At 43.3% G+C, this 23632-nt stretch overlaps 1 protein-coding gene across 5 annotated transcripts in view; it reads right to left on the bottom strand.

The window, feature by feature from the left end:
- LOC129869588 (transforming growth factor beta receptor type 3-like) overlaps positions 1–23632 on the bottom strand; it is a 171243-nt gene that overhangs the window by 37349 nt on the left and 110262 nt on the right. For all 5 annotated transcript variants that reach the window (XM_055944114.1, XM_055944118.1, XM_055944116.1 and 2 more), the window contains 4 exons: positions 17442–17625; positions 8506–8668; positions 7568–7715; positions 2180–2369 (listed from right to left, as the gene is read on the bottom strand). In XM_055944114.1, coding sequence (XP_055800089.1) covers positions 2180–2369; positions 7568–7715; positions 8506–8668; positions 17442–17625 — 685 coding nt within the window. The remainder of the gene's footprint in view (positions 1–2179; positions 2370–7567; positions 7716–8505; positions 8669–17441; positions 17626–23632) is intronic.

Here is a 23632-nt window from a genome sequence, read left to right as displayed (position 1 = left end):
ACGAATGCACAAGCACGAATGCACACGCACACACACAAACACACACACACAAAGGCCTCATCTGGTGATTTTAAAGGCATGGAGATTGCACAGAGCACAAACAGAACAGAACATTGAAACTAAATTGGCTCAGAGTTAGCAGACTTGAGTTTCAGACTATTGTCTTTATAAGGACAGTTAAAATTGGATGTCGATGGTATGTGGTTGAAAAATCAATGATTTATACTTTATAACAAGCGCTTACATATAAAATGTATTATTATTATTAGCATAATTTATTTACACAGTAGATATCTTTCTTAAATTTAGTAAACCTATGTCTATTTGTCATGCATTATCTATTATTTTCATTATAGTAAACATACACTTTCAATGACCACTTTATTAGTTACACCCATCTAGTACCGGGTCGGACCCCCCTTTGCCTCCAGAACAGCCTGAATTCTTCAGGGAATGGATTCTACAAGGTGTGGCATTCAAACGTGGCTCAATTGCTATCAAGGGACCTAATATGTGTCAGCAAAATATTCCTCACACCATTACACCACCAGCCTGTACCATTGACACTAGGCAGGATGGTGCCATGGACTCATGCTGTTTACGCCAAATCCTGGCTACCATCAGCGTGACACAACAGGAACCGGGATTCGTTGGACCAGGTGATGTTTTTCCACTCCTCAATTGTCCAGTGTTGGTGATCGCGTGCCCACTGGAGCCGCTTCTTCTTGTTTTTAGCTGATAGGAGTGGAACCTGGTGTGGTCTTCTGCTGCAATAGCCCATCCATGACAAGGACTGATGAGTTGTGCGTTCCGAGATGCCATTCTGCACACCACCGTTATTTGCCTCTTTGTGGCCCGCCTGTTAGCTTGCACGATTCTTGCCAATCTCCTTCGACCTCTCATCAACAAGCTGTTTTTGCCCACAAGACTGCTGCCGACTGGATGTTTTTTTGTTTGTCTCACCATTCTCTGTAAACCCTAGACACTGTCATGCATGAAAAGCCCAGGAGGCCGGCTGTTTCTGAGATACTGGAACCGGCGTGCCTGGCACCGACAATCATACCACGCTCAAAGTTGCTTAGGTCACTTGTAGGGTTGGGCGTAAATCCCAGGATTTACGGTATTACTAGCTTGGTACACAAGGGGGCGCCAAAATAAACTAAAAAAAGCCCTATGGGCTATTACCAGAATGCTAACAAAATTAGAATAAGTAATAACACATTTCCATGGAGGCTGCTAGCTAAATATGCTAACGAGCGCAAACAAAAATAAACTTATTGCAAAGACAGGCAATCAGGCTCATAAAGTTATACATATATAGGTAGGAGCTACCGAATGTCATTTTTGGTGAGTTTGGACATTTACAAGCGAATGTGAATGAGAGACTCAAAGTTTTGACGCATGCTTGTCTGAACAGTACTCTGGAGCAGTGTGTACAGGCTGTGTGTGTGGAATCTGGAGTCACTAGGGCAACTGGCCTGCATGCCTGCTCTGCTTGGAGAAGATGGGGGAGGAGCAGACGGGCCGAGAACAGAGAGGATAAAAAAAGCAAGGAAATCAAAACAGCCTACAGATAACTCATCCATAGGGATTTGACTTTATTAATTCAGCCACTTACTTAGATAACGCAAATCTTAATTCAACTTGCTAGTTAATGCAGAATTCTGTGTTTTTTCATGCAGGAACAAAATATGAAACGCATAAGAAATATTTTGCTGCGTTTTGGAAAGCAGATCTAAAATGCTTCTTACTGGAATTTCTGCTCGACACCAGACTAATTTTGTGCTTCAAGCTGTACTTCTCCACTTGGATGAGACTTCACGAACGGACATTCTATCAGCAGACAGCGCTATGAGATGAACTTTAAGCAAAACATTAGGAAATTTAGCTGGCTACATTCTTTCTATGATAAACATTAGAAATATGATGGCCATGCATCGTTTTTGCAAAAAAAAAGTGCTTTTTCATTGTAAGCTCATTTACTTTTGTGGTTGCCAGCCAAGTAGTGTTGCGCTTCTATTGTCATCTGATGAAAATTAAGCTATTTTCTGCCAAATCTGTTGCACTGTTGTTTTTTCTGTGAAGCAAAACTATAGCTGCACATCCCTGATCACTAGTGAAGCAGTTGTCTAAAAAAGTTGTCTAAAAACAGAATTATAGAAGCCTGGATGTTTCTCACCTGGCTCCCTGAGCCTCAGGTTAAAGGTGTTAGCTACAGGTGTGTGGGTGTAGGTGGTGACCGGTCCGTAACCATGATCCTCTGCCCACTTGATCAAGGCCTGAGAGCCAGACGGGAGGTGGTGCTTAGGAGTCCTAGACACCTCCATCATCCTCTCTGTGTTGGGGCTCAGACTGATGGTATCTGGCGTCTGAAAGAAAGATAAATACAGGTTTATATTAGTCATATGGAATATTAAATATGACATACAGTATACAGTCATGTTCTTCCGACAGGTGGAGTCACTCCTATGTGATGCTCATCCCTCAGTACAGACAGAGCAATCTGACCATATTTTAAACCACTCTGTATCATGAAAGTAATTTTATAGAGATCAAAGTGGGTGCTTTTTCTCTTCTAGTCAGCAGCATTTAAAGTAATCTCTACCTCTGCTAAAGTTCCATTTCCTTTGTCTGACTGTATGGAACAGTAAAAACGACCCTGTCAGCTTCAAAAGCCAGCGTGACCACAACCCACAATGAAAGTGTGAGAGTATTTCACATACTTTCATATCTTGACAGACTAAAAGTCAAAGAACCATTTTACATTTGTTAGGTTTCTTCATGGAAGGAAAACCCATGACAAATGTACTACTGCCCATAGTGGTGAAGGGTCATACGCACGCTCGATCAAACACACGATCACACACACACATCGAAGGCCTGATCAATGGTGAGACTTAGTCTAATGTGTCAGATTTCTACCAGAATTCCTCATTAGTTCCGCAGTGTTCCGTGCTGTATAATGTGAGGGAGCTAATCCCTTCTCACAGATCCACTCTGTCACAAATGGCATCCTATTATTTAGTGTACTACATATGACCAAGCTCATGTACTCTGTCAGCCTGGCCTGTACTTTCCTAGACACCCTGGACCCACTCCAATTTGCATTCTGCCTTAACAGATCCACAGATGACGCAATCTAGTTGCACTTCACACTGCCCTCTCCCACCTGGACAAGAGGGGAAATAACTATGTAAGAATGCTGTTCATAGACCACAGCTCAGCTTTCAACACCATAATCCCCTACAAGCTCATTTGCAAGCTGGGGACCATGGGACTGAAAACCTACTTCTGTAACTGGATCCTGGACTTCCTAACGGGACAGCCCCAGGGGGTAAGGGTAGGCAACAACACCTCCACCAGGCTGACCCTCAACATGGGGGCCCCTCAAGTTCCCTGCTGTACTCCTTGTTCACCCATGACTGCATGGCCACGCACAACTTCAACACCATCATCAAGTTTGGTGACAACATGATGGTGGTAGGCCTGATCACCGACAGCGATGAGACAGCCTACAGGGAGGAGGTCAGAGACTTGGAAGTGTGGTGCCATGACAACAACCTTTCTCTCAATGTCAATAAGACCAAGGAGCTGATCGTGGACTGCAGGAGAAGGAGGGGAGAACACGTCCCTGTCCACATAGACAGGGCTGTTGTGGAGCTGGTTCAGAGCTTTAAATTCCTTGGCATCCACATCAATAAGGACTTAACATGGTCCACACATACCTGGACAGTTGTGAAGAGGGCACAACAGTCCTCTTTCTCCTCAGGAGGCTGAAAATATTTGGCATGGGGTCTCGGATCCTCAGAAAGTTGTACAGCTGCACCATCGAAAGCATCTTGACTGGCTGCATCCCGGCTTGGTATGGCAAATGCACCACCATCGCCCGCAAAGCGCTACTGGATAGTCCAGTACATCACTCAGGGCGAGCTCCCTGCCATCCAGGACCTCTATATTAGGCCAGAAAAATTGCCAAGGACTCCAGCCCCCCAAGTCATTGACTGTTCACTCTGCTACGATCTGGCAAATGGTACCGGAGCATCGGCTGTCAGACTAACAGGCTCCAAGACTGCATTGCCAAGATCAACTGAAAAAAAGGGACCATGTCCAGCGGGAGCAAATGGGCAGTTGTCCATAGATTCAGTAAACATTTGAAATTGAAGTTATCAATAATGTATACATAACAATGAATGTATTATCTGTTTCCTATAATGATCCCTTAATGATACACTATATATACACAAAATGATACACTATATATACAAAAGTATGTGGACACCCCTTCAAATTAGTGGATTCAGTTATTTCAGCCACACACGTTGCTGACAGGTGTATAAAATCGAGCACACAGCCATGCAATCTTCATAAACAAAGTAGAATGGCCTTAATGAAGAGCTCAGTCAACGTGGCACCGTCACAGGATGCCACCTTTCCAACAAGTCAGTTCGTCAAATTTCTGCCCTGATACAGCTGCCCCGGTCAACTATGAGTGTTGTTATAGTGAAGTGGAAACGTCTAGGCGTAACAACGGCTCAGCCGCAAAGTGGTAGGCCAAACAAGCTCACAGAACGGGACCGTCGCGTGCTGAAGATGTAGCACTTAAAACTTGTCTGGTTGCAACACTCACTATCGAGTTCCAAACTGCCTCTGGAAGCAAAGTCAGCACAAGAACTGTTCGTCGGGAGTTTCATGAAATGGGTTTCTATGGCCAAGCAGCCGCACACAAGCATAAGATCACCATGCGCCAAGTGTCGGCTAAAGTGGTGTAAAACTGGACATTGGAGCAGTGGAAACATCTTCTCTTGAGTGATGAATCACGTTTCACCATCTGGCAGTCCGACCTGCCCCAATACATAGTGCCAAATGTAAAGTTTCGTGGAGGAGGAATAATGGTTATGCCCCTTTGTTCCAGTGAAGGGAAATGTTAACGCTACAGCCTACAATGGCATTCTAGACGATTCAGTGCTTCCAACTTTGTGACAACCATTTGGGGAAGGCCCTTTCCTGTTTCAGCATGACAATGCCCCCGTGCACAACACAAGGTTCAGACAGAAATGGTTTGTCGAGATCTGCGAGCATTTCACGGTTAAGTATTCAGAGCATGTGACAAATAATATTTGATTTGGTTATTAACCGTCATGTTAAACAGATATTTACATTTTAGTAATTTATCCAAAGCAAATGGGGTTAAGTGCTTTGCTCAAGGGCACATCAGCATATGTTTTTTCTCCATGTAGTCAGCTTGGGGATTTGAACCAACGACCTTTCATTTACTGTCCCAACGCTCTTAACCACTAGGCTACCTGCCAACCCATATCGGACCAAGCTGGTACTGTCCTAGAACAGTAAACTGTAGGTCAGGATCACAGCCCATTGCTACCATGTGTCCTCATGTGTCCCCAGTCCCCTCCTCCCTCTAATGTTTCTATTAGCGTAACCTACTACTGTAGCCAACCGTAGACCTGCTCTGTTGGCCTGATTGATTCAGTGCAGTGACAGCCTAAAGTGTAGTTGTACAAACAGGCAGAAGGTGGCTGGGGCTGAGTGTAGGTCTGTGTCCCAAATGGCACCCTAATTCCTATATAGTGCACTACTTGTGACCAGAGATCCATGGACCCTGGTCAAATGCAGTACACTACATACGGAATAGGGTGCCATTTGGGATGCAGTCCTGGGCCTAAACAGAGCTGGCTGCCTAGCAGAGGCACACACCCACCCTGCCTGCATGAGGGTGACTGTTACATAATGTGGGAACCAACCCAGGGTAGCAGGGACCCAGAGCCCATAAGACAACACAAGACACCTCCACTGAGGTCAGCACTTTGCATAGGGACCATGGAATGGAGCTACGCAGCACTCATAAAGATGATAAGATAGGAGGGCAGGCCAGTTTCGTTTGGGCCACAGAGATGGTCTTTTTTCCTTTAGTCCAGGTCATCATTGTAAATTACAATTGGCTCTCAAATAACCCACCTTTAGGTAAAAAAACTAAACTGTCTTATTAATAGACAAAACACATTTTATATCCATTAGATATCTGATGGCTATGTGCCAAAGGTGTAAGTGCCATCCATCATTATGACTTCAGATATAAGTAAATGGTTTATTTTTTTATACATACATTGCATTGTCAACCTTAAACCAAATAATTATCCCTTGGTGTAAGCCTTGTAAATGTGTGTATGTATGTATGTCTTTCAATGACAATAAAAGTGTAGAAATGACAACAGTGTGTGGGTGTCAATGTTAACAAGAATTAATCAATATTTAAATTCTACAGACAGTCATGGATGTATTTATTACACAGGATTTTAACCTGATTCTGTATGTAAATCCGAGACACTCCATTTAGCATGATATGTTACGTATCGTATGGCATATATTCATTTGTGGATGTCCATCACCCATTTCGTATGATATGTTACAAATTACAATTCATATTATATGTTATGAATTTTCCAAACGTAGAATATGTTATGAATTTGCAAACGTACAATATGTTACGAAGTAGCAAAACATGACATGTTACGAATTCTAGCTAGGTGGCTAATGTTAGCTAGGCTAGGGCTTAGGGTTACGGTTAAGTTTAGGAGTTAAGTTAAAGGGTTAAGGTTAGGGTTAGTGAAAAGGGTTAGCTAACATGCTAAGTAGTTGCAAAGTAGCTGAAACGTAGTAAGCATTTAAAAAGTTGCTAATTAGCTCAAATTGTCTGTGATGAGATGCAAACTCACAACCTTTGGGTTAATAGACGTTTGCGTTATACGCCTACCCATCCAAACACCCTACCATTTCTGCAATCCAAAGCACTCAGGTCTGGTGAAACCATAGGCAGAGCTAGGGCTGGTCCCAAATGGCACCCTATTCCCATTATAGTGCACTTACTTTTGACCAGGGCCCATAGTACTTTGGTCAAAAGTAGTTCACTTTATAGGGAATAGGGTGTCATTTGGGAGGCAACCAGAGCCTGCAGTCAGCAGCGCTCATAACTCACATTATCATGGATGACAAACAGGTCAGGCCTATGAAAATGTCTTGCCCCCCTCCTCTTCCCCCTTTCTCCTCCTCCTTTCCCCCCATTTGATGCGATGACAACCTTTAGTGCTGTCAGGGTGATATTTCACGGTTCATCCATCCCCCTCCCTCCTTCCATCCCCTGCAGGCAGGTTGAAACCAGGTGCCACTTCAACACTCCTCAGATTGTGTTACTGACCAATACATTTGTCACAAAGTGGTGACATGCCCGTCTAGTCATGCGTTGTGACATGGTTCTTCTGCCTGTATTCCCTCACACCATCGGTGCCATTGTGATGTGTTACTGAGACAGTGAAAAAAATATTGGCAGTGAAAAATCTGAAAGTTGAACTACTCAATTTGAAAAAAACTCAATAACAGTGCCGCCACTTGGTTTGCTATAAAGCTGAGGGATGGAGTCTTGGGCCTCTGGAGATGGCCTTTAAATAAACTGCTACTACTGAAAATCAAATAATTTTTATTTTGGTCAAAACAGCTCTTAACAAAAGGAGAGGCTGTGTTTGTTACGTTCAGAGTGACGTTCTGAGTCACGTACCACTACATTCAGTTTCCCGCTGATGCTGTGAGCCTTGATGACCCAGTTGACAGACTTCTGACACTTCAGCAGCAGCACGATGTCACGAGGCAACAGAACATCTGTCCCCAACGGCCTCAGATCAACGATCACATCCACCTGGAACGCACTGCTCAAGGAGGATGGGGGGGGGGGGGGGGGGAGAGAGAGATAAGAATTTTGGACGGCCCAAAACACTCTGTATTTACATGCCTTCTCTCAGTCTGGCCAACTGATTAAGAAACTGGAAGTATTCCCAGGAAGAGGAGGACATGCGTGTAACAGACCAGACCACATAGCAGCAGTATGGTAAAATACATGTATTTCTGGGCTCTTCATGCATATACAAAGTAATCACACCACTGGAAGAGTGAGGCGATTATCTGGCAGACTGGAGATAGGTTGCATCCCGAATAGTGAATAGGGTGCCATTTTGGGACAACCACAGACTCTGAGCCTGAGATATGACGTTCTGTTAAGAACTCTAAGGTCAATATTACCCCCCTCTTCCTTCGTATCCAAAACAAACTACCAGAGAGAGAGACCATTCTGGCCTCTTGTAATGGGGAAATTACACTGAGATCATTAAGGTTCATGTTAAGAGTTACTGTGATCGACATAATGTGTATCATATTGACATAAAGGGCCAGTTTCCCAGTGACAGATTAAGCCTGCTCCTCGACTTAAAGCAAGCTCAATAGAGAATCTCCATTGAAAGTGTTCTTTAGTTCAGAACTAGGCTTAATCTGTGTCCAGGAAACCAGCCCAAACTAGATAAACGTGCACCCTATTTGGGTCAGACTATGTTTTGGTTCTGGTCGTGGGCTACAGTACTGACCAGCTGGAGTTATGTTTATGTTACGGTTGTGTTATGGTTGTGTTGTGGTTATGTTATGGTTGTGGTGGATTACAGTACTGACCTACTAGAGTTGGGTGCTTGCAGCTCGATGATGTGGACCTCTTGGTCCTGGTCTGGTCCAGACAGGACACAGCCTTTAGAGGCCTGGGACTCTACGTAGCCAGCAAGGTAGTTCAGAGACAGAAACTTGTTGTCGATCTTGCAAGTATCGGAGAACACTGGATCTGGAAGAGGAAAGGAGAAGGTGGGTGGATGAGATTGTGAGATGAGATCATCACTCAATGTATATTCGGGCACTGTATGTGATGTGATTATACATGATTAATTGTCAAGAGGAAGAAGCTCTGACGAAGGCAGAAAGGACGATACGTAAGCTTAATATACTGAAGTGATACTGGGAATCGCTGTGTGCAAGTTTTTCTTTACTTTAAAGATGATTCCTCATGAGCAAATGGGTGAGGTATTTAGTTATATTTACACTACAGTTTGTTCAGCCAACGTTTTGAGATATCTAAACACTTTGGGATTGCTGGTAAAAGACAGGGACAGACAGACTGGCTTTGTATTGAATACTATTATTCAGGTTCTGACAAAATTAAGGCCAATATGTTTTGAAAATACATTTTGAACAATATCAGTCATAAACACGTCCAATCAGTCATTCCTGTCAGGTTTCCCACCATTCTAACTTGTTATCATTTATTTACTCAAATATTATCATACTCAATCCAACTGCCCAGGCATGCAATCCTCTTCTCCATCTTTTCAGAAGAATCGCAAGACAGATGCTTCCTTCTTTGGCAAACAAGGTATTGGACAGTAGTAAGGTTTAGAGAATATAAAGTAAAGGGTTGGCACCTTCCTCCCCGAACCTCCTCATGGCACTTGAGTGATTGAGTGAGTGAGTGAGTGAGAGTGTGTCAATGGCCTGAGACAGCAAAGTGGAAATCTGTCCCACCTCAAGAAAAGGTACCAGAGAGGAAAAGACATAGGGAGATGGACTGGAAAGTAGAGCTCTCTCTATGTGGTAAACATGGCATGTTGGACGTTCGCCAAACCACAGGGTCTAATGACAGAGAGAGGGGCTGAATGGATGACTGCTTCAAGGCTAAGCAATCACACACACACTCTGTTCTCTCTGCTATCCTCCAAGTTACTGAGAACATGGAGAGCACAAAAGAAAGGCCTGAGGTGTATGTTTCATGATTAACTACTCATGGTGTGATTCTGATAACGTACAGGAATTCAAGTCCTTTTGTTCACCCGACCTAGACTACCGACCTCGCAATCAAATGCAGACCGTATTACCTCCTAAGAGATTTATCTTCGGTTATAGTACCAGCCGTGTATATTCCCCCTCAAGCCAATACCACGACTGCCCTCAAGGAACTACACTGGACTTTGTGCAAACTGAAAGCCACAAATCCTGAAGCCGCATTTATTGTAGCTGGGGACTTTAAAAAAGCGAATCTGAAGAAAAAGCAACCGAAGTTCTATTAACCTGTTGGGGATGGGGGCGCTGTTTAGACTATTTATGCTAATGTGGCTAATTTTTTAAACGGCTTCCCACAAAATCCTTGATCGTACAATATGCATATTATTATTATTATTGGATAGAAAACAGTCTATAGTTTCTATAGGAGTTGAAATTTTGTCTCTAAGTGGAACAGAGCCCATTCTACAGCAATTTCCCTGACATGGAGTCAGATTTGAGAAACGTTGGCCACTTTTCTGAAGTCATTTAAACGGGCACTGTCGTTGCTATGACTATACGGACACTTCTTACGTCTTCCCCTGGATGCCTTTACGTGATGACGATTCCAACGGGCTCGATTGCTCGTTCACAGGCCCTACAAATGAAAAAAACCTTTAGCTAGCAAGTCTTTTCTTGCTGCGTAACGCGCGTGGAAGACACCGACCCTCTCCTGTTCCAAGCGTTAGTTTAGCCTGTTATATTTCTCCGGTCATCTTTTCACTCGTTATAGGAGTTACAAACATCACAAAGTAGTTAATTTAAAGCGTTTTATAGCAATTTATATCCGTTTAGTGCGATTTTGGGACATTTATTTTTGCAACGATGTGAAAAGTTGGTCACGCTTTTCAGTTCATCCCGAACGTAGTTGACATTTCCACATGGCAAGAGGACAGCTTTCCACCAAAAGACGATTTCTCCCAAGAAAGGATCCTTTGCCCAAGATACTGATGGAAGAACAGCTCAAGGTAGGACATTTTTATTATGATAAATCGTGTTTCTGTCGAAACATTTTAGTGGCTTAGGACGCCATGTTTTTTGACGTAGCTTCGCTTGGCGCAAACTGTATTGAAAAGTAAGGATAAATTAAAAAATGTAATAACGCAATTGTATTAAGAATTAAATTGTCTATCAATCCCTGTCCACCCTATATTTTTTAGTCACGTTTATGAGTATTTATGTATAAGAGTAGATCACTGTCTAAGTGGCGCAAGGACGTTTTCTTTACCAGCTTGTCTACATTTCACATTGTCTAACCATGATTTTGGTGGCTAAATATAAACATTTTCGATCAAACTGTATATGCATGTTGTAATGTGATGTTACAGGAGTGTCATCGGAAGAATTCTGAGAAGGTTAGTGAAAAAATTAATATCTTTTGGCGATGTTGACTTTTATCGCTCACTTTGGCTAGAATCAATGCTGGGCTGCTAATTGCTATGTGCTAAGCTAATATAACGATTTATTGTGTTTTCGCTGTAAGACACTTAGAAAATCTGAAATATTGTCTGTATTCACAGGATCTGTGTCTTTCGATTCGTGTATGCTGTGTATTTTTACGAAATGTTTGATGATTAGTAGTTAGGTAAACACGTTGCTCATTGTAATTATTCTAGTCCATTTGTGATGGTGGGTGCAATTGTAAACTATGCCATCTACCTGAAATATGCACTTTTTTCTAACAAAACCTATCCCATACCATAAATATGTTATCAGACTGTCATCTAATGAGTTTTTTTGTTGGTTAGAGGCTATAAATATCTTAGTTTAGCCGAATTGGTGATGGCTACTGGTGTTGGTGGACAAATAAAAGATGGTGGAATATGCTAATGTGTTTTTAGGTAATAGATGTACATCTTTACATATTGTGTCTTCCCTGTAAAACATTTTAAAAATCGGAAATGTTGACTGGATTCATAAGATCTGTGTCTTTCATTAGCTGTATTGGACTTTAATGTGTGAAAGTTAAATATTTAAAAAAAATATTTTTTTTGAATTTCGCGGCACTGGTTTTTCAGTGGGGGGGGGGGGGGAGTGCCGCTAGCGGCACGCTGATCCTAGACAGGTTAACACATTGCCTGTACAACTCGCGCTTCAATTTTTTTTAACCTTTGTTTCTCCCCTTCTGGGATGGCTACAAGGCCCTCCCCCGCCCTCCGTTTGGCAAATCAGATCACGACTCCACTCCGCTCCGCCCTTCCTATAGGCAGACGCTCAAACAGGAAGTACTAATGCTCTATTCAACGCTGGTCTGACCAATCAGAATCCATGCTTCAAGAATGTTTTGATCATGTGTACTGGGATATGTTCCGGGTTGCTTCTGAGAATATCATTGACGTATACACTGACACAGTGACTGAGTTAATCAGGAAGTGGCAACTGAACTAAATGACTAATCGCTCCGTAGCACTCACTTCTGTCATCATGAAGTGCCTTGAGAGGCTAGTTAAGGATCATATCACCTGCACCTTACCTGACACCCTAGACGAGGGTCCCCGCTCTAGAGGCACCACCTAAGTGGGCCGAGCCAGAGGTGGAGCGGTCTACGTCCCTCACCAGAGCCGCCACCGCGGAGAAATGCCCACCCAGACCCTCCCCTATGGGTTCAGGTTTTGCGGCCGGAGTCCGCACCTTTGGGAGGAGGTACTGTCACGCCCTGACCGTAAAGAGAGCTTTTTATGTCTCTATTTTGGTTTGGTCAGGGTGTGATTTGGGTGGGCATTCTATGTTAATTTTCTATGTTTTGTATTTCTTTGTGTTTGGCCGGGTGTGGTTCTCAATCAGAGGCAGCTGTCTATCGTTGTCTCTGATTGAGAATCATACTTAGGTAGTATTTCCCCACCGATGCTTTGTGGGTAGTTGTTTTCTGTTTTTGTGTCTGCACCAGACAGAACTGTTTCGTGTTGATTCATTTTGTCTCAGTGTTCAGTTTAAATAAATAATCATGAACATTACGACGCTGCGCTTTGGTCCGATCCTTCTCATTCCGACGACTAACGTTACAGTGACTCCTCTCTTTGGCTGGAAAAATGGCTGTGTTTTTCTGTGACTTGGCTCTGACCTAACATAATCGTTTGGTGTGCTTTCGTCATAAAGCCTTTTTGAAATCGTACACTGTGGCTGGATTTACAACAAGTGTATCTTTAAAATGGTGTAAAATACTTGTATGTTTGAGGAATTTTAATTATGGGATTTCTGTTGTTTTGAATTTGGCGCCCTGCAGTTTCACTGGCTGTTGGTTGACGAGGTGAGACGCTACCGTCCCACATGCCTCTCTGATTAACCTCTCTAGGGTAACAAAGAGACCAAAGATAACCCTGAAGGAGCTGCAAAGATCCACAGCGGAGATTGGAGTATCTGTCCATAGGACCACTTGAAGCCATACACTCCACAGAGCTGGGCTTTACGGAAGAGAAGAGAAAAAAAGCCATTGCTTAAATAAAATATATAAGCAAACACGTTTGGTGTTCACCAAAAGGCATGTGGGAGACTCCCCAAACATATGGAAGAAGGAACTCTGGTCAGATGAGACTAAAATTGAGCTTTTGGCCATCAAGGAAAACGCTATGTCTGGCGCAAACCCAACACTTCCATCACCCCGAGAACACCATCCTCACAGTGAAGCATGGTGGTGGCAGCACCATGCTGTGGGGATGTTTTTTTTTTTTCATCGGCAGGGTTTTGGGAAACTGGTCAGAACTGAAGGAATGATGGATGGCGCTAAATACAGGGAAATTCTTGAGGGAAACCTGTTTCAGTCTTCCAGAGATTTGAGACTGGGACGGAGGTTCACCTTCCAGCAGGACAATGACCCTAATCATACTGCTAAAGTAACACTCGGGTGGTTTAAGGGGAAACATTTAAATGTCTTGGAATGGCCTTGTGTAAATCAAATGATACAAACCACCCAAAAATATATTTTAATTCCAGGTTGTAAGGCAACAAAATAGGAAAAAACGCCAAGGAGGTGAATACTATTGTAGAATAATAGTGAAGAGATCAGAACTCTGAAATAACACATATAGAATCATGTAGAATCATCATCATAAAGTGTTAAACAAATGTAAATATATTTTATACTTGATTCTTCAAAGTAGCCACCCTTGATGACAGCTTTGCACACTCTTGGCATTCTCTCAGCTAGCTTCGTGAGGTAGTCACCTGGAATGCATTTCAATTAACAGGTGTGCCTTGTTAAAAGCTAATTTGGGGAATTTTGACAAAGAAAGAGAGTGATGGTGCTGCATCAGATGACCTGGCCTCCACAATCACACGACCTCAACCCAATTGAGATGGTTTGGGATGAGTTGGACCGCAGAGTGAGGGAAAAGCAGCCAACAAGTGCTTAGCATATGTGAGAACTCCTTCAAGACTGTTAGAAAAGCATTCCAGGTGAAGCTGGTTGAGAGAATGCCAATAGTGTGCAAAGATGTCATCAAGGCAAAGGTTGGCTACTTTGAAGAATCAAAAATATTTTTCCATTTGTTTAACACTTTTTTGGTTACTACATGATTCCATGTGTTATTTCATAGTTTTGATGTCTTCACTATTATTCTACGATGTAGAAAATAGTTTTTTTTTAATTACGAAAAACCCTGGAATGAGTAGGTGTGTCCAAACTTTTGACTGGTACTGTATATATATATATACACTGCTCAAAAAAAATAGAGGGAACACTTAAACAACACAATGTAACTCCAAGTCAATCACACTTCTGTGAAATCAAACTGTCCACTTAGGAAGCAACACTGATTGACAATAAATTTCACATGCTGTTGTGCAAATGGAATTGACAAAAGGTGGAAATTATAGGCAATTAGCAAGACACCCCCAATAAAGGAGTGGTTCTGCAGGTGGTGACCACAGACCACTTCTCAGTTCCTATGCTTCCTGGCTGTTTTGGTCCCTTTTGAATGCTGGCGGTGCTTTCACTCTAGTGTTAGCATGAGACGGAGTCTACAACCCACACAAGTGGCTCAGGTAGTGCAGCTCATCCAGGATGGCACATCAATGCGAGCTGTGGCAAGAAGGTTTGCTGTGTCTGTCAGCGTAGTGTCCAGAGCATGGAGGCGCTACCAGGAGACAGGCCAGTACATCAGGAGACGTGGAGGAGGCCGTAGGAGGGCAACAACCCAGCAGCAGGAACGCTACCTCCGCCTTTGTGCAAGGAGGAGCAGGAGGAGCACTGCCAGAGCCCTGCAAAATGACCTCCAGCAGTCCACAAATGTGCATGTGCCTGCTCAAACGGTCAGAAACAGACTCCATGAGGGTGGTATGAGGGCCCGACGTCCACAGGTGGGGGTTGTGCTTACAGCCCAACACCGTGCAGGACGTTTGGCATTTGCCAGAGAACACCAAGATTGGCAAATTCACCACTGGCGCCCTGTGCTCTTCACAGATGAAAGCAGGTTCACACTGAGCACATGTGACAGACGTGACAGAGTCTGGAGACGCCGTGGAGAACGTTCTGCTGCCTGCAACATCCTCCAGCATGACCGGTTTGGCGGTGGGTCAGCATGTCTTTGTGGGACCGCACAGCCCTCCATGTGCTTGCCAGAGGTAGCCTGACTGCCAATAGGTACCGAGATGAGATCCTCAGACCCCTTGTGAGACCATATGCTGACACATGCACATTTGTGGCCTGCTGGAGGTCATTTTGCAGGGCTCTGGCAGTGCACCTCCTTGCACAAAGGCGGAGGTAGCGGTCCTGCTGCTGGGTTGTTGCCCTCCTACGGCCTCCTCCACGTCTCCTGATGTACTGGCCTGTCTCCTGGTAGCGCCTCCATGCTCTGGACACTACACTGACAGACACAGCAAACCTTTTTGCCACAGCTCGCATTGATGTGCCATCCTGGATGAACTGCACTACCTGAGCCACTTGTGTGGGTTGTAGACTCCGTCTCATGCTACCACTAGAGTGAGAGCACCGCCAGCATTCAAAAGTGACCAAAACATCAGCCAGGAAGCATAGGAACTGAGAAGTGGTCTGTGGTCACCACCTGCAGAATCACTCCTTTTTTGGGGGTGTCTTGCTAATTGCCTATAATTTCCACCTGTTGTCTATTCCATTTGCACAACAGCATGTGAAATTTATTGTCAATCAGTGTTGCTTCCTAAGTGGACAGTTTGATTTCACAGAAGTGTGATTGACTTGGAGTTACATTGTGTTGTTTAAGTGTTCCCTTTATTTTTTTGAGCAGTGTATATATATATATAACAATACACAAATCTAAAATGTAAATAATTGAATTAAAAAATATATAAATATTAAGATGAGCAATATCGGAGTCCTAATATATCTATATTTCTTAATTCCATTACTTTACTTTCAGATGTGTGTATTGTTTTCGAATTGTTAGATATTACTGCACTGTTGGAGCTAGAAACACAAGCATTTTGCTACACCCGAAATAACATCTGCTAAATATATGTACGCGACCAATAGAATTTGATTTGATTTTGACATAATGCTGTAATGCATAATGGTGCCATTACTCCACTCCACTCCTGGCAGTAACTGTGGTATTGTCTTGCATTGAAAGATAGTCGTTAAAAGGTCTCCTATCTATCTGGATGTTGATGCAGGAGGAAGTTGAACGTGCTGTCGGTTCGGTTTACAAAGGACCAGTGGGGAGTGAAACAGTGAAGGAAGGAGTGAAGCATGGCTTCAATGGATCAATCACACAACATCCCTGGAGGAGCCCTGGACTTCCAACAGCCAGCCTCCCTACTACAGTAACTCTACTGATTGGTGGAGAGGAGATGAGGCCCCCACAGTCTGCCTTTGCTCAAGACACCTCTTCACAGTTTTTTCCACTTACAGCTCATAGTTATCAAGGAACATCTCATATTCCCTAAACCCATTAATGCCTTCAACACTTTAATTTAATACAAACTTTGCTGCTCAGAAGAGATCTTCCTATAGACACAAGTTGAGGAGCAAGGCCCCTATCATCTTACTTAACAGCAGCTTGAGGAGTTAAGTAGGAGATATGATAAATAGATCCCTCTCGTGTATTTGACTAAACCTGCTTGAAGACTTGAATAGCAAGAAACAGTCCCATGTTTGATCTCTTCAGTCTACAAATTTTGTTCTTGTTTCATCAACTTCGGTACAACTCTGCCACTTCTCTCTTTTTCTCAGAGTGCATAGGATTAGTCTATCAGGCCTCAAATCTGGCAGCAGGCCTACACACAAGCTAGAAATTAGAGCAGCGATCCCTCACAAACCTACTACGTATTTCCATCAGTCACTTCTTCCTCACTCCACGGACTCTGGGCTCATGGTCAAATAAGAAAAGTGACAAGCAAGGAAAGCAAGGGGCCAGATTACAAAATAAAGAAAGTCTATGTGGAGCTGGTCAAGTCTATGTGCACCTGAAGGTTGGCTAGTGGAACTGAGGAGTCAGAAAACAGAGAGAGTTCGCTCTGCTACTCCAGGGTCCAGTAAATCCCAGGACTGTCAATGGCCTCCATTAAAAATGACTGACTGAGTAGGAACCCCTTAATTAAGGTTTAGTGGGGAAGAAAAGGCCTGTCACAAGGCAAAGAAAATATACAGTTAGTGAAATTAGGTGTAAAAGTTTCCCCAGGCATTCTAAACGAGAATGTGGCACACCTTCTCCAACTGTGATGTATGGTTTCACCTGAAACCAATGGTTATCCTACAGAAAGGACAGCCAAAGAACCCTTTATGGTTCTAGGTACCACCTTTTCCAAACTGTCCCTCTAACAGTAAAACACACCTTCTCCCACTTTGATGTAGATGTCCAGGGCAATCTTGAGTTCGGAGAAGGAGGTAACGGCTCTGTACTTCTTGGTGGCCCAGTTGAGGAGGTGCTCGTTGCCATGGGGAAGTACCTCCTTCTGAACATGACAGTGGAGGGAGAAGTTCCCTGGAGGGAAGTGGACATCAGATCCCCCAGATACCTGGAGGAAGGAGAGATACAACAATGTTATAGACAAGTCAGTAAGAGACACACCATGGCTTTACAGACAGACATCAGTACACTTTTCATCAAGAGACATAGCCCTGAGACATGGCTGTAATGTGTTAGGAGTCATACTGTAGGAGTCTACAGCTATGCATCAGCGCTACACAAGACACAGGGAATTGGACCACTGAGTTTTCAGATAGCTGGAGGGTTGAGAGACACAATGAGGTTACAGACAGACACTGTACATCAGAAGACATAGCCCCAAGACATGGCTGTAGGCTGCTATGGCATTACAGTAGGTGTAATAAGACTCGTAGTCAGTTATAGGAGTCTACAGCCTTGTCTCAGAGCTAAAGGAACCACAGAGGGACATCACTTTGCCAGTGAGAGAAAAGAGCTGAAGGTAAGGATTCCACAGAATGACTGATACAGTAGGTTTCTGTATGACACTGGCCCGGTTTCCCAGCCACAGATAAAGCCTAGTCCTGGACTAAAAAGCAAGCTCAATGGAGAACCTCCATTGGAAATTATTTTTAGTCTAGAACAAGGCTTAATTAGTGTCGAAAAAAACCCGACCCTAGCTGGAACATTTGAAAATTGTGGGAGGCAACCCAGCTGTCTAGAGAGACTAAGGCTTAATCAGTGTGTGGGAAACCTGCACTAAGAGACTACCTAAAGCATCATGGACCTAGGGTGAAGAAACACAGAGATACCATAGGAACAGTAATATGGTGTGGGGATTTACAGTATCGGTATATCTAGTCCAGAGAGCAATAAGCATTGATTTAATATCATAGGCATGATTTTTGATAGTCTAATCTACATCAAATAACGTTTGATTACTTTTAGCAGTCTTCATTTCAGCTACTGAAGGAAATACATGTATAGAGTTACTGAGGACATAAAATAGTAAGCTACAAAAAGGTAGCTGTGATTTACTGTTCAGAAGCTGTATTTTCTATTGGGCTCATGCAGTTAGTTTTCAAGACTTTCACTCACAACGACTTCTTCATTGATAAAGATATGCACATAAAACTCAATTCTGTATTGATATGTTCATCCACTTTTTGGGAAAATAAAAATTTGAGACAAAAGTAAAGGCCTGCCTAGAGGTAAACAGAAAAAAAGAGATGAGCAGACCTTTCCAAAGTTAAAACTTCCATCTAAACTTTGCGCAAACACATCTTTCAGACTCCATCCCCATTCATTATTTTAAGACCTCTCGCAATGTCCTCTCCTTATTTTCACACAAGGTCCCCTTGCACAATAAGGTGTCTGGTTTCTACTGTTTATATAACCTGTTATTGTGCGTAAGCAGTGTGCAGGGATTTTTCAAAATGGCAGCAAACAGCTGGAGTAGTATGGAGCTGTCTGTCATGAATGTAGCTAGCAGATACACACACGCACGTGATCACATATGCACAAACACTTATCTGTCTTCATCATAGGTAACACATATGCAAGATGCGCGTGTCTGTGTATGCATGCTCACACACACACACACACACACACACACACACACACACACACACACACACACACACACACACACACACACACACACACACACACACACACACACACACACACACACACACACACACACACACACACACACACACACACAATAACTCAGAGGTACAAAAGAAAGAGACAACTTTTATCAATGCAGTATGTTTGTTTGGCATTGCCATTGGGGATCATCTCAAAGTAGTTCATTTTGCCATATTAGAGCCGGCTGAGAGTGGGATGATACAATGAGATTCAGCCTAAGCCTAGGTAGGTAAAAAAGTGTGAGAGCACAAAACCCAGCTGTAATATGCAGAGTGAAAAAAAGAAGAAAATGTGAGCCGAGCCCTGAGCCCACAATGAAATTCTGGTTTGTCTTCTGGCAGAAAGGGAAGGAGGGATTGAAGAAGGGATGGAGGGAAAGAGAGAAACTTGGCTGAGCTTGGCATGTGTGAGTGTGTGTGTGTGCATGTGCATAGAACAGGGAGCAGAGAAAGAGAGAGAAGTAGAGAGAAAGCGAGACCACCCCTTTGGTTCTTAATGGTCCTCGACCCATATGGTTCATTTCAGAGGGATAAACATTCACATGCGCTGAAAACCCTACTACTGACTGTAGTACAACTGTGAGCAGGGCTGAGCATCCCAGGCCAGTCGGCAGCCCCAACACACAGTCTGGTCGAGATAGCCTGCCTCATTATATTTCCATACTTGTCATTCTTATTACCAAGGCATCCAATGTAAAGTGGGGGGCAGCTGACAGCGTGCTGCCTGGCGGGCCAAATGAAAACATTAACTCATAACACTAAACTGATAGAGCGTAGTGCTGAATGGACCATTTCCCTAAACTGTAGGTGGACATATAGGATCATTAACACTTTGTTGCATTCCCCATATTTTGGTTAATAGGAATTTTCCAAAGAGGGGGGAGAGGAAAAAAACAAACACAAGAATCTACTGCAACGTTGGTTCATTTTTCAGATCATGGTGTCCATTTGTTTGTGTGAAAATTAGTCACATTATCTCTGTTGGGTATTTGGAGCCCTAGACAGAGAGGTTCTCCATTCCCCCCAAACACACACACACACGCACGTACACAAACACTAGCCAACACTATGTGCAACATCTGCCTGACCCCTGGCCTCTCCTCTCTATGTTCCTGGCATTGTCACCACAGATAATACATTCCAAAACCAGGGAGGCGGACACTGTCGAAGAATTCACCGCTACGTAGATATTTATTTTTAGCAAACACGTTTACTAAGACTATGGCAGGAAGGAAAGGAACACTTAAGTGGAGAAAGATGGAGCACCGTGCCGTTGCCTGACTGCCTCACCTACGCTGTGAAATAGAGCAATGGAGGAACGCTGAGCAAAGAGGGAAGGAGGAAGAGGGGGAAGATGAAGAGGAGGAAGGGGTTTACTTTGGGAAACCTTCCCAAGCTCAGCAGAGTTTATCAATTAAATTGTGGAAATATGACTGTAATTAGTCTGAAAGAATTAGAGGGGGAAGCCTGAAAACCCAAATTAGCTCCAGGCCTTTGCAGGGTGATTTGAAACCTCAATAATATGAAAGAAGAGACTCAGAGACCCACTTTGGGATTCAACCAGTTAGCTGAGGGCGAGAGAGAGAGAGGGAAAGAGAGAGAGAGATGAGGGCTTTTGAGATAAAAAAGAAAGAAATATATGAGTAATGTTTTTATCAAAGACTTGAAAGTTTGAAGAAAGTAATTGCCACTAGCATCCACTTTTACAAGAACACATAAACTGTGAAGCCAGCACTTGCATGAGAACTGCTTGAAAATGTAAAAGCAATGCTATTCTTAATTTTTCCACTCCCAGAGTATCAACAATGCTTCAACGTAGTGCTATATGCATAGACATCAATGACTGACACAATGGGACGATTAACTCAATGATTCATACAATACACAGAACATACATTTTTGTCTATTATATTGTTCCTACTGTCATAGGCATGTACACTACTCGTTGCCTAGTGCTTCTTATCACCCCGTTCTCCCTGAAAAGAGAAGAAAATATGACTAAATGTGCAGAGAGAGAAAGGACCTTATTCCTAAAATGTATCCCTGAACACATAAATCATTGTTGTTAATATGTCCTCTGCTCACAAACAGACCCAGACAGACAGACAAACAGACTAGCTTAGTCCTGGGCTCGCTGTATCATATGACTTAACACCTAACACACCCAAGCACGGCCTGTGTCTGTCTGGCCTCTTTCTGTAGGTTTGGAATCAGCTCAGGTCTGCACTCAGAGGTGAGCGCCGTAGAACTTTGCAAAGCCAAAAGTTTACCTCATTCTACCTAACTGAGCATGGAGCTAATCTCCAATGAGGAGTTCTTGTGCAATTCAAAGCCAAATATAAGGTTACTTGAGTATAACCAGGGATGGAACACATTTTCTACAAGCCCAATATGAAAAATACTAGCCTCTGGCAAGCGGGCTAGACTAATTTCCATATGTATAACACAATTAGAAGGGTCATATCTGTTGAAAAAGCATTTGGCATTCTCAACTGTTCAGCAGAACATGCAATGTGACAATTAAATATTACCCATACTTTCAAAGAGATTTGTCAACAATCCACTGAAGTCTACCTAACAGCCATAGAGAGCTAAGCCTGGTTACTGTAACATTGGTCAGTTGCTTCTCTCCGCAAAGTTTAAAACCCAACAATAACATTTGCATGCTGCCCAGTACCCTGCATGGTCTGTGGCGTTTTAAAAGCATATTTGCCTGTAGTTGGTTTCCTGGCCTCTCTGCCTATGTGTGTGAGTCTACATATTACTATGTGCCAGTCGTGATGAGGGGAGAGGAGAGACGCCATGCCAAATGTTTTATATTAATTATCAGAGTGCTGCAATCCTACTACCTAAGAAATACTAAGCAACACCCACAGTAAAGCACAAGTTGAGAAAACACCATGTCTGTTTGGAGAGACAGAGAGAGGATGTGAGATGATAGGAGCGTGCTCTAATGCAGATTATAGAAATATGATAAATGCTTTTGTGGGTGATTTGATCTGCTCTCTCAAGACTGGCTCCAGGATAGCTAATCAAACTCCTGGTGTGTGTGTGTGTGTGTGTGTGTACTGGCAGGGAGAGCTGTTGTGTAGAAAACAACACCATCTGTCTCTGCATCAAAGCCAATATTGGGCTGGCCATGATTCCAATTAACAATCACATAGATCGAGCGAGCAAGCGAGCGAGATGAAAGTAAGAGATACAGAGAAAGAAAGACAGAGACATAGAAAGATAGATGAGTAGAGAAAAGAGAGCGAGAACAAGACAGAGAGAAGAAGATATAGAGAGCGAGATTTGCACATCATAACACTGTACATAGCCATAATATGACATTAGAAATGTGTCTATTCCTTTGAAACTTGTGAGTATAATGTTTACTGTTCATTTTTGATTGTTTATTTCACTTTTGTTTATTATTTACTTCACTTGCTTTGGCAATGTAAACAAATTTCCCATGCCAATAAAGCCCTTTGTATAGAGAGTGAGAGAGCGAGAGAGAGACAAAAAGGAAAAAAAATGATTTAAATTTTATTTGTCACACTCGCCGAATACAACATGTGTAGACCTTACAGTGAAATGCTTACTTACAAGCTGTCATATCGTGTGTGTAGGTGGCAGGGAAGTCAGGCGCCGACAGAGATGGCCGCCTCGCGTTCCTAGGAAACTATGCAGTATTTTGTTTTTTTATGTGTTATTTCTTACATTGGTACCCCAGGTAATCTTAGGTTTCATTACATACAGTCGGGAGGAACTACTGAATATAAGAGCAACGTCAACTCACTATCATTACGACCAGGAATACTCTCCCGAAGCGGATCCTGTGTTTTGCCTTCCACCCAGTACAATGGATCTGATCCCAGCCGGCGACGACGCCGTAAAAGGGGCAAACAAAGCGGTCTTCTGGTCAGGCTTCGGAGACGGGCACATCGCGCTCCACTCCCTAGCATACTACTCGCCAATGCCCAGTCTCTTGACAACAAGGTAGATGAAATCCGAGCAAGGGTAACATTCCAGAGAGACAGAGACTGTAACGTTCTTTGCTTCACGGAAACATGGCTCACTCGAGAGACGCTAACGGAGTCGGTGCAGCCAGGTGGTTTCTTCACGCATCTCGCCGACAGAAACCAACATCTTTCTGGTAAGAAGAGGGGCGGGGGGGGTATGCCTTATAATCAACAAGACGTGGTGTGATCATAACAACATACAGGAACAAGTCATTCTGTTCACCTGACTTAGAATTCCTCACAATCAAATGTCGACCGCATTATCTACCAAGGGAATTTTCTTCGATTATAATCACAGCCGTATATATTCCCCCCCAAGCAGACACATTGATGGCCCTGAACGAACTTTATCTGACTCTATGTAAACTGGAAACCACACACCCTGAGGCTGCATTCATCGTAGCTGGGGATTTTAACAAGGCTAATCTGAAAACAAAACTCC

This window comes from Salvelinus fontinalis, chromosome 14 (genome assembly GCF_029448725.1).
Source record: "Salvelinus fontinalis isolate EN_2023a chromosome 14, ASM2944872v1, whole genome shotgun sequence".
Lineage (NCBI taxonomy): Eukaryota > Metazoa > Chordata > Actinopteri > Salmoniformes > Salmonidae > Salvelinus > Salvelinus fontinalis.
This window is presented reverse-complemented; position numbering and strand designations above follow the sequence as displayed.